Raw genomic sequence first — 15,496 nt, 5'->3', positions numbered from 1 at the left:
AGGTACACGAAATACTTTACATTGAGTCAATCAAGTAGCATCTATTAAGCATCTGCTATGTGCCAGGCACTGTGCCAAGTGTTGAAAAGGCAAAACAGCCCTTCCTCTCCAGCTCAGCCTAACAGTGGAGACCTCATGCAAACAGCTATGTACAAACAAGACACATACAGGATAATTGGGGGTATCTCAGAAGGAAAGCATTAATTAACACTGAGGAAGGTTAGGAAAAGTGTCTTGGAAAGTGGAATATTAGCTAAGACTTGAAGGAATCCATGGAAACCAGGGGGCAGAGATAAGAAGGGTTAGAAGAAAGCCAGTGAAAATGCTAGAATTCAGAAATGGAGTATCCTGTGCAATAATACCAGGAGGCCAGTGTTATTCCATATTATATCCATATTAATCCATATTTCCATATAACTGGATTATTAGTATGATCTAACTTGAATTTTGTAAAAATAAGTTTGAAAACTGAATAGAAGATGGACTGGAGTGAGAGAATAGACTTTAGGCTAGAAAACCAATCAGCAGATCACGGCAATAGTTCATCCATGAGATGATATGGGAAGGTCTGACCCAAAATAGCGGCAATGTCAAACAAAGGGAGGGGGACTTGTATAACAACCATATCTCAAAGATGGAAATGACAAGACTTTACCAATGATTATATCTAGGGAGTGGTGAGAATGACCCCAAATTGGGCAAGACCTTCTATAGGACATGGGGTAGCCAGAGGAGGGCAATGTTGAGTAGATGAGGTCAAGAGGAGAAAGGAAAGACATTGCAGTAAATCAATGAAGAGCTGATGGCCTGATAATGAACAAAGGGGTCAACAGACTGGAAGTCATAGGGTAAACAAATTTTAAAGACAGAGGGTCAAAGAAGAATGACAACAGATTATGATAGGATAAAGGAATTTCTGAGTTTACAGAACTGTAAGAATCTTTGTGGATAATGGCAAAATCAAGAGCTCCATCCTCTGTGTGCTGATGAGATGACGTGGAGAGACTAGGACAGGGGAAGTGTACACTCCTAGTATGAAGGCGGGAATTAGGAAGGAGAGACTATCACCCAGGCACTGATTCATTGAACAAGGAAGGAGAGCACCCCCTGGAAGTCAGTAGCCAACAGGTACCAGATTCATGACTAGGTATTAAATATGTACTGAATAAAATGAATCCAAGAGGAGAGGCTACTGAGTTAGGTGATAGGTGGCAGTTATGACAGGGAAATGGCAGAGGAAAAAGAAATACTCTAACTTCCCCACCATGATCACAAAGAGTCTTGCAATAGCAGTTAAATGGAACTAGTGATGCAAAGTATAGACAGGGAAGTTGTATCACCAGGAGGAAGGCAGAATACAATAAATTCAAATTGTTATCTGGTTTGTTATCTATGGAACAGGCCTTGCAGAGAATACAGTAAAAGGGTTGGTTGGGTAGTTTTAAAGTAGAGAGTTGGATTGGAGAGAGGGGGGATGGGAATAAGAGAGAGCCAAGAGGAGAATGGAAGGCATTCAGAATCACTGGAAGGCAGTAGATTATTGGGTGGAAATATCACTGGGGGAAGGAGATCAGGATAATCTAATTGATTACATAAACAACATCACAACAACCCTGACAGATAGTACAGACATTATTATAATCATTTTACAGGTAAGGAAACTCTTTCAACTTTAAAATCACACATCTAAAAAGTAAGAGAGTGGTTGGGATCCAAATTTAGGTCATATAGGATATTAAGGAAGTTAAGGGAAGAAGAGAGACTTAAGATCCTGTAGACAAGGAAATTTTTTTGAGGCTCAGTGTAGTTAGTGTAGCATTCATTTCACCATACTTCCATATGGGCTGATGGGTGGTGAGAAATTGTTAAATTAGGTGTAATTTATTTCCAGGCTTTAGGATCCAGAATCAAAACAAGGTATGCAAACTCTCTTTTTAATGAAAAAAGTGCTTTGAACCGAAGAAAACAAAGAATTTGTTCTCAGCCCATGGTCAATGAATGGTCAATAAACAAAACAAAACAAAACAAAAAACCACACCCTTATCCCTTCTCTTTCCTAACTTCCTGAATCTTTTGGTATTTTTTATTACAATAGATGGTAGGATTGAGGTTGGAAAAAAATTGCTCCTGAATGGAAAGCAAAACTTTGGCTTATCTATTATATGGACAAGTCCCAAAGAAAACACTTGTACAGAATTATTCATTGTATAAAATTTGTTATAAACAGATCAACAAAGAACTGTTTCGATGGGCCATCTGCTGGGATAAAGGAGAAATCCTTTTCCTTTTATACAATGAATCTGTTCGGAGAAGTCAAACTAATCCTTTGGTGAGTCCTTTCACAAAGAAATAATTACTCCCTTATTTATCCATTTTTGGGGATAAATCTGCAAATTTATATTGAAACTCCGTTAACCTGTTTGATCATAAAGGAAGAGATCAATGGCAAGTTGGCTCTCACCTATGTTGATTATTCAGATTACATGGCAAGAATAAATGTCAAGTTAGCAAGCTAATTAATCACTGATTTTATGTACTAGGCAATTGTGCTAGGTGCCATAATGTGTGTAAATACAATTTTATATACAATTATAGAAGTGACTGAAATCATATGCAAAAGTTACATACAATGCATAATTTAAACCATTTCTATAACATATTAATAAATGTGTATGTATGTATGTGTGTGTATATATATGTATATATATATAATATATATATATCTCAAAACAAACAAAAACATCCATTCTGTTTTGTAATAAAATTTTGCATTATTTTGTAATAATTTCTTTTTGAGCCTAGCACAATCACCAACCAAATATGAATGATGACAAAAACGGACGTTAATTGGCCTTGGTATTTAAGGGAAAAGATGTTATACATGTATTTTAATGTGGTAGAATGGAAAGAATGCTGGAATGAGGAAATATGTGACTGAAAGCAATTAAGTTTTTCCCTCTGGGCCTCAGGTTTTGTTATTGGTAAAAATGATCAGATCAGATCATATGATTTGAAGCAACCCAAAGAATTCCATAAGGAGTGAAGAGGGATATATTCAACAAATACTCATCTACTTTGCTGACACTTTAGATCATATATAACATGTACATTAAGGGCAATGAAACTAAATTTGTGGAAATTAATCCATGACCACAAAAATCAACTAATTATTTTAGAACCAATCACTAAAGGAACCCATAAGGTATCATCATTCAGCCCAAGAGTTCAATGAACCATAAGGAAAACAAAAATTAAAGGGATCTTAAAAAGGCCATCTAGTTCAACTGCCTCATTTGAAAAATGAGGAAAATGAAATCCAGAAAGATTAAGTAATGTTCTGAGTTTGGTTTCTAACTTGGGTCTCACGACTCTCAAAGTCAGAGCTCTTTCCACCATGCCATGCTACAAACTAAATCTAAAAGCTAAAATGAATTATATATATATAGGACTACTTGCCATCTAGGGGAGGGCATGGGGAAAGTGGGGGTAGGGGGGAGGAGAGGAATTGGAACACAAGGTATTGCAAGGGCTAATGTTGAAGAATTGTCCATGCATGTTATGAAAACTAAAAAGCTTAAAAAAAAAAAAAAACACTACAAAGTTCACAAAGTAAAAATTTTAGCATTAAAAAAAAAATAAAATTAATGTTATTCAAAATATTGTAGGTTACAGTGCTCTCTAAGGAAAGAAAGCAAGGTCAAGAGCCACTAAGGTTAAGTCAAGAGCTTTGTTGTTAATAGGAAAACAAAAGAGTCCAGAAGAGGTGATCTGAATCAGTGTTTCTTAGTTGATTCAATAAACTTTTGAAATTCTATGAACCATCATTCAAAAGAGATGAGTTAGGGCAAGTATATTTCTATTCCTCTCACAGAAATGCTTTATGAAGTATTTATTTTAGAAATTCATCATTACTTCTATTTGTATCTATTTTAAATAAGCTGGGGTCCATATGACTAAAGAGCAACTCAAGGGATCTGGAGGACTCAGTTTGCTCATCTGTAAAATTAGGGAGTTAAGTTCTAGTTCTAAATTCCATCAGTCTCTCATGACATGGATGGAAGGTTTTTCTGGCACACTTGAACTCCTTGCTACAGGAGTATCGTATCAAGTGTCACTAGTACCATTCCAGGAGCTAAATTAAAATGGAAAGAAAGAGCTCCGGTGAGGGGCCACATTCTTACAATGCACCAAGGAGCCATAATATGAACGTGGCAAATGTCAAACCTTGTGGCCAGATTCTGAAAGACCTAGAATTTTCTTCAATCCTAAATAAAATCTAGTAGCATTCCACTCTGACCAACGATTCTGAATTTAAAAAAAAATTGGGAAAAAAACACACATTTGTATAACAGATAATTCATAGCAGCTCTTTTTGTGATGGCAAAGAATCAGAAATTGAGGGGGTGCCCATCAAGTGGCCGAATAAATTGTCCTGGATGATTGACTACATTGTGCTATAAGAAATGAAGAGGGGTGGTCTCAGAAAAACCTGGATAGACTTACATGAGGTGACACAAAGTGAAGCAAACAAACTAGGAGAATATCTATGCATAGTAACAGCAAACTGATCATCTGTGAAAGTCTTGGCTACCCTGAACAAAACAATGCTGCAAGACAATTCTGAAGGACTCATGATGAAAAATGCTTTCCATCTCCAGAGAACTATTGGACTGTGAGGGCAGACTGAAGCATTTTTTCCCCCACTTTCTTTATTTTTCTTGCTGTTTGTTTTTGCTGCATGGCTAATAAGGAGATATGCTTTGCATGACTTCACATGTATAATTGATACTTTCTCAATGGGTGGGAAAGAGGCAGGAGGGAGGGAATTTGGAACTCAAAATTTTAAAAAATGAATGTTAAAAATAAATAAAAAATTAAGGGTAAAAAAAGAAAAGACCATCCTTTCGCTTATGTCCACTGCTGAAGCTCACTGGGCTGTTAGCCCAATACCTTGGCAGGCTTTAAAATGTTACAGATCCCAGTATTGGAATGAAGGAGAATAAACTCAGACTCATGGAATGTTGGGACTGGAAATAAATTTAGAGATGAGAGGCCGAGTAGCATTGGAGAGTCCTAGAGTCAGGAGAAATCTTGGAATCAAATCCTACCAGCACTCAGCTGTTAGCGATTGAATCTCTTGGTTTTCTCATTTGTGAGGTAGGAATGCTAATATCTGTAATTTCATAAATACCTTTAGACTCCAACTATTGGGGTAGTGTGAGAGTCAAATGAAATCATGCATGGAAAGTGCTGCATAAAAATTTTAAGTGTAAACTTTTGACTTTCACCTGGTCTCATCCCTTCATTTTACAGGCCCAGAAATAGTTAAGGGCCCTTCCTCCTAGGTGACAAAGCTAAACATAATGGAGGGAGGGGTTAAGGCAATGCTGAAACAAGTCTTCCCCACTCTCCATTAAGGAAGAGGTAAAGCTTAAAAGAGAAGTCAGTAGAAAGGAAATACTACAAAGAGAAACTAGCTGTTGCCAATAAAGATAAGAAATGCAGAACTAAAGGGGGATAGAATTTAATAAACATTTTTCTGGCTTAAGTTTGTTTTCTGTTTTGAAAGTCGTAGATCCATGTAATTTCTAATGTTTACCATTTTGTATTTTAACTGACTTTTCTTGATTTTATATTATCTTTTTAGTATGGGGAGATGGAGCAATATTAATCAATAAAACTTATTTTTAAAAAGTAGAGAATATGAGGTTAAAAGTTTACAGTAATTTATCCTTAATTCAGTCAAGATTTTTTAAAAAATCTTAACTTTTCTCATCTTAACTTTTCTGCTTATACACACAACTGAAGTTCAAAGATTATAATTTTAGATAGGAATTCCCAAGATGTTTTCCATGAAAACTGAGGTATTTATAAATTTGTGGTATAAGTTATAATTCAATGACCATTTTTCCACCAACAAAAAACCAAAACAAACCCAAAAGCAAAACTTGGTTTCATCCTGAAATAGCTTTATACTTAAGTTTTATGTTACAAAATTATCTTGCTACCAATCAATTACCAGGATTATGGAATAGCTAGTACTTAGTGAAAAACAAAAATATATCTCTACCATGATAGCAGGAATAGAATTTATTATTAAAAAACCAACACTGTTCACAATAGAAATGAATTTAAGCATATATAAGATATACAGATACAAAACATACCATTAATTTGTTCTTAATGCTTTTTTTTTAAAGGGGGTTCAAATGAGATATATTGGTTTTCCTTTGGAATTAAAACAACTTTCTAGCAGACTATACTTATTTTTCAAGGATTTTATTCACTCAATTGTTGCCAACATTCAGAAAATGTCCAGTAAGATGACAGATAATACAACAAAATCGGCTTTATTTGAAAAGTCTTTCATTTCAAAAACAAGTATTTACTGAAGGACACAAATAGTATTAAAATTAGTTTTCAAATAGCAATTATCCTAAGAAATAAACAGGATACACTCAAATCCTCTACTTGTGTGCCTCCTTTGTATAAAAGCATTTTATTAGTTTTTTTTTTTTTTTAAGGAATAAAAACAAAACAAAACCCAGACAATTTCCTATAAAACTTCCCAAGTTTCTTGAAAGCAAGAATTAAATGTTTCTGAGTCTTGCAAAGTCACATTTGTTTCTGAAAAACATCCCTTTCCTTCCACCCCCAGAGCAAGCTATCCTTTGTGGCAAACACTGAGGAAAAAAAAAAATTCAGCAAGATTAACAAACACAGACTACAAAGTATGTGCAATATTCCATTTACAATGAAATAAATTAATTGTGCAAAAATATTTTCATTTGGCTAGGCAAATCAATTTCACTTAACAGAAAGCAGCTGAAAACCATCTAGTCCTTTGGTTTGTGGAAGCTGCAAGTTTATGTTTTTTGTTTTTTTTAAATTAGAATCTCATTAAGTTTAAGAGGTTGAATTAATCAGTGTCTATCTTGGAAAGGATGATTTCTTTCTGGTCCTTTCTCTACACATTAATATCATCATGGATCACATTTATGAGGGCAGCATAGTATGAGACACAGTATCCTGGATGTTTAATCAAAAGACTTGGGTTCAAATTCTACCTCTTACACTTGCTCTCTGTTTAACCATTGACAAATAATTTTTCTGGGCCTCAGCTTCATCTGTAAGATAAGGGAATTGGAACAGATTTCTAAAATCCCTTCCATCTATATCATGGCTTCTTTCAAAGGATCTCCCTTTGTAATTATAATGACTATTATAGAGTAGAGAGGAGAAAAATGGGCCATCCTTCTTACACTACAGAAGTGATGAACTCAAGAAATGGATAGTCACAGCCTGAGAGCATTCTTAGTTTTCCTGATCTGCCTTTTCTCCTTTTAAAAACAAAACAAACAATTCCCCATCACTTTCAACAAGGAAAGGACTGATCTAGAAATAAATATAATACTAAAAAAGGCATAAATAAAATCCCAAAATAAAACTTCTTAAATAAATACTATAACTAATAGAATTCAGTTCAATTCAAAAAGGACTTTAAACACCTAATCTGCATAAAGTAAAACGAAGTTAGCCCCTAGGATCAGGAGATATTAAATGGAAAAAACAAAACAAAACCATAAATGGCCATATTTTGAAGATGACAGTCTATTAGGAAGAAATAATAAAAACAAAATAAACATAAGTTTCCGTACCCATATTCACAAAATGAAATAGCTAGGTTAGATGATCAATGAGGTCTGTTATCAGCTCAAAATCTGCCATTCTAAGATCCTAAAACCTAAATATAAAGTAATAGGGTAAGAAGAGGGACAGGACAAAGAAAATAGTTAACTGAAATGATAAGGAAAAAAGCTTGTATTGATGGCACACGAGCTTAGACTTAAAAGGAGATATGTGTGCCAAAAGGCAGTTACACCAAAATAATAACTGTCCTAGAAGAATTTTTAAAATTTCTATGTACACAATTTAATAATAACCCTTTACATAATCCCACTTAATAAACCTTAAAATGTTTTCTATACCAAAAAAACCCTACCAAGTTTGAAAATTTCTTTGTACACTAATATTAAATAATCCTTTAAATTAAGTTAAAACAACCTTAGTTCATAACCCTCAAGATAGTTTCTATATCAAAACAAAAACAAAAACAAAACCCAACAAGTTTAAAGCTCTGGGCACCATAAATGGATTGAACAAGTGAATAATCAATCATTAACTCTGAAAAGCTCAATTAAGGGTGCAAACTCTAGCAGTGAAATGGCCTCAGAGAATACTTCAAACCAAGTAAATTCACCTTACAGTGACGAAATGGAATTTTCCCACAATCCTCCAACCATTAATCAGAAACACTGTCAACAGTTTGTTGGATATTTGTTAGTATCTGGTCAAGAGAAAAAATATGCATTAAGGCAATATTAAGAACACAACTTTGAGAAAACCAAAACAGGACCATTTCCAAACCCCAAAAGTTTCTCTCAACCTCCCTCAATTGTTAATTTTATAATTAGCTGGCATGTATAGAATACCTTAAAGTTTGTAAAACGCTTCACAGATATTATCTCATCTGATCCTCACAACAACCCTAAAAAATGGATGCTTTTCTTATTCCTATTTTGCAGATGAAGAAAAGGAGGCAGATAGTAAAGTGATTTGCTCAGGATCACCCAGTCATCTTGAACTAAAGTCTTCTGGACTTTGGGTCAAGTTGGCTAGCCCTCTATCTACTGAGTCATTTAGTTGCCTTATGAGGAAAAAAAATAAAATAGTGATAGTATAACAAAGATAAACTTGAGTATTGGGAGACACAGAATTTCATGAGAGTCCTTGAAAGCATGAAGAGGAAGAAGTAATTTCCCAATTACTAACCTACAGAGATGAGGCCATCTTTACTTAATTTTTAGAAGGAACTGTAGACTTGCAACCTGCACTCACACTTTACAGAAGAGGAAAAAGAAGCTGCTAAAAGTAAAAAGGACTTTGCCCAAAGCATTCATATATTCTCTTTTTCAAGTCCTTATTTCTCGGGAGCTAAACTTAACAATGAAGGAAGTAAACTGAAATCTGATTGGAGTGAGGAAGTTGCTTTTACAACAACAAAAAATCCACCACGTGATGCCTGATCAAATACAATTATATAATATAGGGCTAGAACTGGCATAATTTCTTCAGTATTTACAAATGTATAACACACCTATTTTCCAGAGTTAAGTGAAAAGCAGTCTCCAATTTGGAAGGATCAGTTTGAGGGGCTCAGGATACCCTCTACATTTTCTAATTATCTATTGACTGCTATTCCTCCCCTTCCCCTTCAAAGGGCTTGGCCAACAGAAAAGTGAGAACATAAAACAAAAAGTAAAGACAGAATTATTCACAATAATCCTTGGGGGACAGCAAATCAGGATCAATATGGGACAAGATGATTTAACAATAGGCAATGGAAAACAAAACAACACCCCCAAGTCTCCAACCTGCTAGAGAGAGCCTGTGGGGAAAACAACAGGGGGTGGGAGATGAGGGGATTACAAAGCAGATAAGATGAGAAAGTATTTACCAATGCATCAAGAGGGGTCACTCTTATAAAGGGTATTGTGGTCACTGGTTCCAAGGGTATTTAGGCTCCAAATTATCCAATCTAATCTACTCAAGGGAGTTAAGAGAAGTAGCAAACATAGAAGAGAATGCTTCTGTGTTTTTATCTTGAGAAACCAGCTGCAGAAATATCCAGAATGGTCTGGATACAATCATTATCATGGAACTATAAAAATCTTCAAGGAAATACTGATTATGCAGTTATTGTCCAAGCTTTTAAGGCTCAGAAGTTCTTTCACAAAAATATACTCCGAAATAAGGTTTTAATTTACATGTAAATGACTGATTAGAAAGATCCCACTCTTAAGGCAGAGCAATATTTTGTCACAAACTGAAGAAAAGGCCCCTTTTAATTCGAAGCTGCAAAAAAGAGTTAGTCATCTGTATCTGCCAATTCACTGATTACTGCCTTAGTTACAAAGCAGGACTTCGGCCTTTACTGCTCAGTCCTGGTATTTTTGTTTGATGTGTCGCTTTTAGAAAACAGAAAAAGGTTTAGAAAACCAGTGTTTTTTGCAAGGTTACTTTTAATAGGTGCCTACAATGTCAAATCTGAAGGTGAACTTAGGAGAACTTCTGAAGCTTTCCCTACAGGCTCACTGTTCCAGAAATTATGAGAAAATTATCAGGGGCTGATTTTAAGGCTTTCCAGCCAACAAAAATCTGATTTTAGTCCAAAGATTTTTCAGCTCTCCCAGAGGATCCAGGCTCAGAGACAAGTAAGATTTCACCAAAAAATGATGTCACCCAATTTCTTCCTCTGGATTTTTCTTTTCTTTTTTTAAGAGGAGTCGTCAGCATACATATAGTCTTGTGATGACAGTTTTCTTCTTTCAGATTTCAGATTTCTTGCTATATTGAACCATATTGGTGGAATACTTAGCACTTGGAGGGAGGGAGAATAGGGGAAGAAGGCTTGAATGTAAGATAAAAACAAATGTTCAGGTAATCTGCTCCTGGAATTACATTATATTAGATCTGACCTAAGTATGTTATTTTAGGACTTTGCAGAGGATTCAGGAAGGCAACACACACAGAACCACCTCTTAATCCACTTAGGGAGTGGGCTCACTGTTTCCATTTTAAAGACAATCCAAAACAAAATTAACTTTTGAAGCTTGGGGGTTTTTTGTTTTTAATCTCTTACACTTCCACATATATACACCAAAAAAAAAAAATGGACAAGGTGAAATTAATTTTATGTGATTCAAAATTGTGAATATTTTCTAAGCATAGAATCTTGGAATTGGAAGGGACTTATGTCAATACAAGAAACCCCTCTACAACATTTTGGGCAAGGGGGCAGTCATCCAGTTATTCCAATTCTTCTAGGTAACTGGCAAAAACTACATCCCCATTTCAATTTTTATTGTTACAACTGGACAAAACCTTGAAAAACAGCCAACAATGCCCATAAGCGGCACACAATAATTAGGCTTTCTTTATAAGTTAAAAACAAGTTTGACTCTTTAATTATTAGAAAGCGTATTATCTAATTAGAAAGGGAGAGTATCCCACAACAAATTTATTTTAAAAAGTTGGCAGAAATAATCTAAAGTCTGTTAAGTTGCAAAAATATACTCGTCACATAAGTTTAAAATAACACAAGGAGTAATTTGCCGGAGTTTCGCTACAAAAATAAAAGAAACTCCGGCAAAGGGTTATTCTCATTTCTCTTTCTATTATTTTTATTTCTGTATTAAGTACCACAAGACAAATGTTTCTCAGTTTTAGTGAGGAAAAATAATTATCCAATGGAAACAAGAATTCCAGATTCTGTGATAGTCACTTTAAAGCAGATTACTAACCACGTAATTCTCTACACAAAAACATGCTGGAGGCGAAGGAGGAGAGGGCTGCTAAATTTTAGTTTCGTCTAGTGTTATTCACATGCTTCTAATTTTTTTTGGGGGGGGGAACTATGGCCAGTTTCCAATAAGAGCCTCCTAACAATTGCTGGTCTCAGATAGGAACGATACTGTTTCAATTATGAAATTAACAAACTCCTCACTCACTCCAACCAACTTGCCCGCCCGCCCGCCTTCTCGCCCACGGTTAAGTTCGGCTGCCCATAAGGATGGGTCGAGGAGGGGGGTGGGAGAGAAAGAAAGGGAGGAAGAAAACGCTTTTAAGTAAGAGGCTTACAGCCTGCTGGCTGCAGTCCAAGGACTGTTCGGCTCCGAAACGAAAGTAGAAAAAGCCCGAGGTTTAGGCTCGTTCCGATGTCAGCCATTTTAGGATTTGTTTATAAGGGGGAGGAGGAAGTGACAAACTCGGCTGGAGGGACGGAATGTTTTTGTTTTGCACGGCGAAGCCCCCCGGCGCTCGCAGCAGCACGAATCGCGGCCCCCGCCTGCTCCCCGCCCCGGCTGCACCAATGACAGCAGATGGGGCGCAGAGCTTGCAAGCTGGCCGGCCTCCCGCCGGTCCTCGGCTTTCGCCACCCCCCCGCCAGCACACGCATTTTCTTACAAAGAGAGAGGGGGCATCTCGAGGCGGGGGGGGGGGGTTCTCTAGCAAGCGGCTTTCCTCCTCCGCCTCTCCCCCCCGTTTCGTCCCCTCGCAGTCGCCCAGCTCCATCCCAGCCGCTCTCCCCGGGACGCCCCCCGCCGCGCCCCCCTCTCGCTCCCGGACCTTGCAGTCCACGCTGACGGCGTCCGGAGGGATGATGAGCGCCTCCTCGCCGCTCTTGGGCTCCTCCTTCTTGGCCTCCTTCTGGGCCAGAGCCGAGTTAAATGCCACCTTCACCATGGCGCGGCCTCTCGCTGCCCTCGCGGGGTGGGGGGGCACTGGCTGCGGGCCGCCTGCAAGCGCTGCTGCCTCCGCCGGGCTCCGAGCTAGCCGAGGGCGCCTGCTCGGGCTGCCGGACGGTGGGGTCCGTCTGGGGGGGGTCTGCCTGCGCCTGCACCACCGCCGCCGCTGCTGCTGCTGCTGCGGATCGAGCGCCTGCTCTCGAGCTCCCGCTGTGCAGGAGGCGGACGCTCCAGCACCCAGAGGGAAGGGCGGGGAAGGGGGCGTGGCGACCCGCCTCCGGGGGCGGGAGGGGGGAGCCGAGCCGCCCGCCCCGCCCCCGGGCTGGGGAACGGGCCGGGGTGACGAGGAACCGGCCCGGGTGACGGGCCCTCCTCCCCGTCGTGGTCTTGTTGTAAGCCTAATTTAGCCCATTTTCCCGGGTCTCCATCCCCTGCAGTCCCTCTGCGGTGAGGGCTTCTGCAGGTACGAACGTTCCGGTGTGTCTGACCCGCGCCTCCGTTCCCTCCCGCTCTCTCCCTGGCGCTGGGCGAGCTTCTACACTGGCGCGATGAGAGAAGGGCATGCCCCTTGTCCCGGAGATCGTTTCCTTTTCTGGCTGTGGGTCCCACCGCGGGCGGTTACCCGAGTCAGACTCGCTCTTCCCTCGGCCGTCCTCCGTCTCCCCCTCCTCTCTGGCCGGCCTTCCCGCGGCGATCCCCCCCAAGCGCTTCTTTCTGACGCTAACCCTACCCCAGATCGTTCTCCCGCGCTTGGATAAAGCTCACGCGCAAACTTTTGTGTGTGTGACGCGACTCCTGAGAGAACACAGTGCAGACTTCATCCCAACGCGCGAGGTGCTGGGTGGCCCGTATTTCTGTAGACTGGGCTCAGAAACCTTGTAGGAAGAAGGGCGGAGTAGGCAGCGCTGTGGAACCCAGATCCTCTGGATCCAACTTGGCCATTCTTTTCACTGCACATACTCAGTCTCCTTTATATTTTATATTTATATATTTTATTATGCATTTTTCACTCTTATTTCCCCCTTTCTTACTTCTTTCAAAGTGATTTTCCTCAAGCAGCACATCATTCAGTATTATTATTATTATTATTATTATTCAGTAGAGTGACTTCTTGTTTCTTCTAGAATAAACTATGCCGGGCTTCTGTGTCCTATCCCTAATCTATTTTTTCAGCCTTATTATTCATTCCTCTCTTGGAACACACCATACAGCCGGCCTTCTTGCTGTTCCTCACATATTGTACTCCATTCCCCATTTACTTGTCTGCGCGTTGGCAAAGGGATCTAGAACCCCAATTCTCTATTCCTCTCCATCTCTTCAGTCTTACTTCCTTAACTATATGAACCTTTTTTTTTTTAGATTTCTCCACCTGCTACTAAATTCTCTCCCCACCCCACCCCATTTGCTTTTTAACATTCTGTATATTTAAAAAATCTATAAAATGGTGGATACGCATCTCAGTATAGAACATGAGCCCTTAAGGCCAGGGACTGTTTCTTTTTTGTGTTTGTATCACTAGGGCCAAACATAGCATATAGAAGGAGCTTTAAAATGCTATTTGGTTGATTGAAGCAAAACTGCTCAAGGAAAAAGAAAAGTAACCTTGGTTGAGAGGACAGTGAGATAATTTTCATTTACTCTAGAAATAGTGGAAGATTACCATAACTGGGCCATCTTTGGAGAGTAAAGCAGATTCCTTGGTATTGATCTGGTGATTCCATATCCAATAGATTTCTATTTACAAATTGTGTGACCTGGGCAAATCAATTAATTTGTCTGACCTGAGAGACTGTGAGAGATGAGCTTTGCTTTATCTTGTCCAGAATCAGTTTTCCACCATCTCATTTTTTTCCTGGTTACCATATGATCCATACTATGCCCCCTCCAAGAAACTTCTGTCTCCCATTTCAATGATACCTTCCCCCATTGCAATATAAGCTTCCTGAAAGCAAGAGTTGCCTTGCTAGTTTGTATTTGTATTTCCAGCACTTGGCACATTGTCTAGTAACTTGGGCAGGATCTCTAGTAATTAACGGTATTGTAATACCCAGAAAAGCTGTGTTCCTCAAATCCCTACATTCTACTTAACCTTGTACTGTCCTAAGCCATTCATTTCATGAGGGTTGATGGTTAGGGCATCACCATTGCCACAGAAATGGCTACAGCTTCATCACTATCTAATGCCCATTTGGCACAACAAGCCAAACTCAAGGCAATAGCCAGGGCTTGTGAATTAGAAAAGAGGGGAAAGGATTAATATTTATACTGACAGCCAGTATGCATTTGGAGTAGCACATGACTTTGTGATGCCTTGAAACACTGAGGGGCTTCCTCACCTCCTCAGGATAGCTCATTAAGAATCAAAAACTGGTTTCTTGTCTATTAGATTGCTTATTGCTTCCTGAAGATATAGCGATAATTAAAATTCCAGGACCAAGTGGAGAAAACAGCATCCATGCCGGTGGAAAGGACTTAGCTGACCAAATCGCTAAAACCAAAGCTTTAACTCCCCTTATTCCTGAAGGCATGGCTCCCATAGCACAGGTCCCCGAGGAATTCTCTTAAGCACAGACTTATTAGCATTCTCTTCTCACCCTCAAGGCCTATCTAAGCCTCTCAGACTAACAAAAGAAGAAATCACTACAGCCCGGAAAAAGATGCTCATTACAAAGCAGGAGAAACTTCAGAAGAAGGGATGTAGACTTGATAAGACTATAAGACTATCTAAATGAACTTGTCTTACTCCCAAAGGTCTTATCTCTTCCTAGGATGGAAAACCATTCATTTAGCTATTGAGGACCTAACAAACTAGCAGAGCTTGCCAGAAAATATTGGTGGGGGAGTTTTCACAAGATGTGTTTCTCCTGCCCCCGGCACAATGCATCCAAATCTCGGAAGCCAGCTGATGGGCAGTTTCCTGTCCAAGAGGTGTTCTTTGAAACCTGATAGATCAACTTTATTCAATTGCCACTTGCCTGTGATTGCAAATATGCTTTGGTTTCCATCTGTATGTTTTCTGGGTGGGTGAATTGTTCCCATTTTGTACTACCAGAGCCTTTGAGTTAGGAAAAATCCTCTTAGAAAAAATCATCTCATTATTGGGGGGAGGGGTTCCTAAGGCGATACATAGAAGCACCCATTTTACAGAAGTTTCATTAGATAAGCTACTTTCATCCTGGCAGTCATTC

The 15,496-nt window shown here is 39.0% G+C and overlaps 1 protein-coding gene across 2 annotated transcripts in view; it reads right to left on the bottom strand.

Annotated features, from left to right (window-relative positions):
• The window catches only part of ITM2B (integral membrane protein 2B), a 31,562-nt gene extending 19,008 nt beyond the window's left edge, over positions 1-12,554 (bottom strand). The window contains exon 1 of one of the 2 annotated variants that reach the window (XM_031961927.1): positions 12,190-12,554. In XM_031961927.1, the coding sequence (XP_031817787.1) occupies positions 12,190-12,306 (117 nt within the window). In that variant the 5' untranslated portion in view covers positions 12,307-12,554. The remainder of the gene's footprint in view (positions 1-12,189) is intronic. The other variant, XM_031961926.1, reaches the window with a different exon arrangement.
• Positions 12,555-15,496: the final 2,942 nt, after the last annotated feature.

This window comes from Sarcophilus harrisii, chromosome 3 (genome assembly GCF_902635505.1).
Source record: "Sarcophilus harrisii chromosome 3, mSarHar1.11, whole genome shotgun sequence".
NCBI lineage: Eukaryota > Metazoa > Chordata > Mammalia > Dasyuromorphia > Dasyuridae > Sarcophilus > Sarcophilus harrisii.
This window is presented reverse-complemented; position numbering and strand designations above follow the sequence as displayed.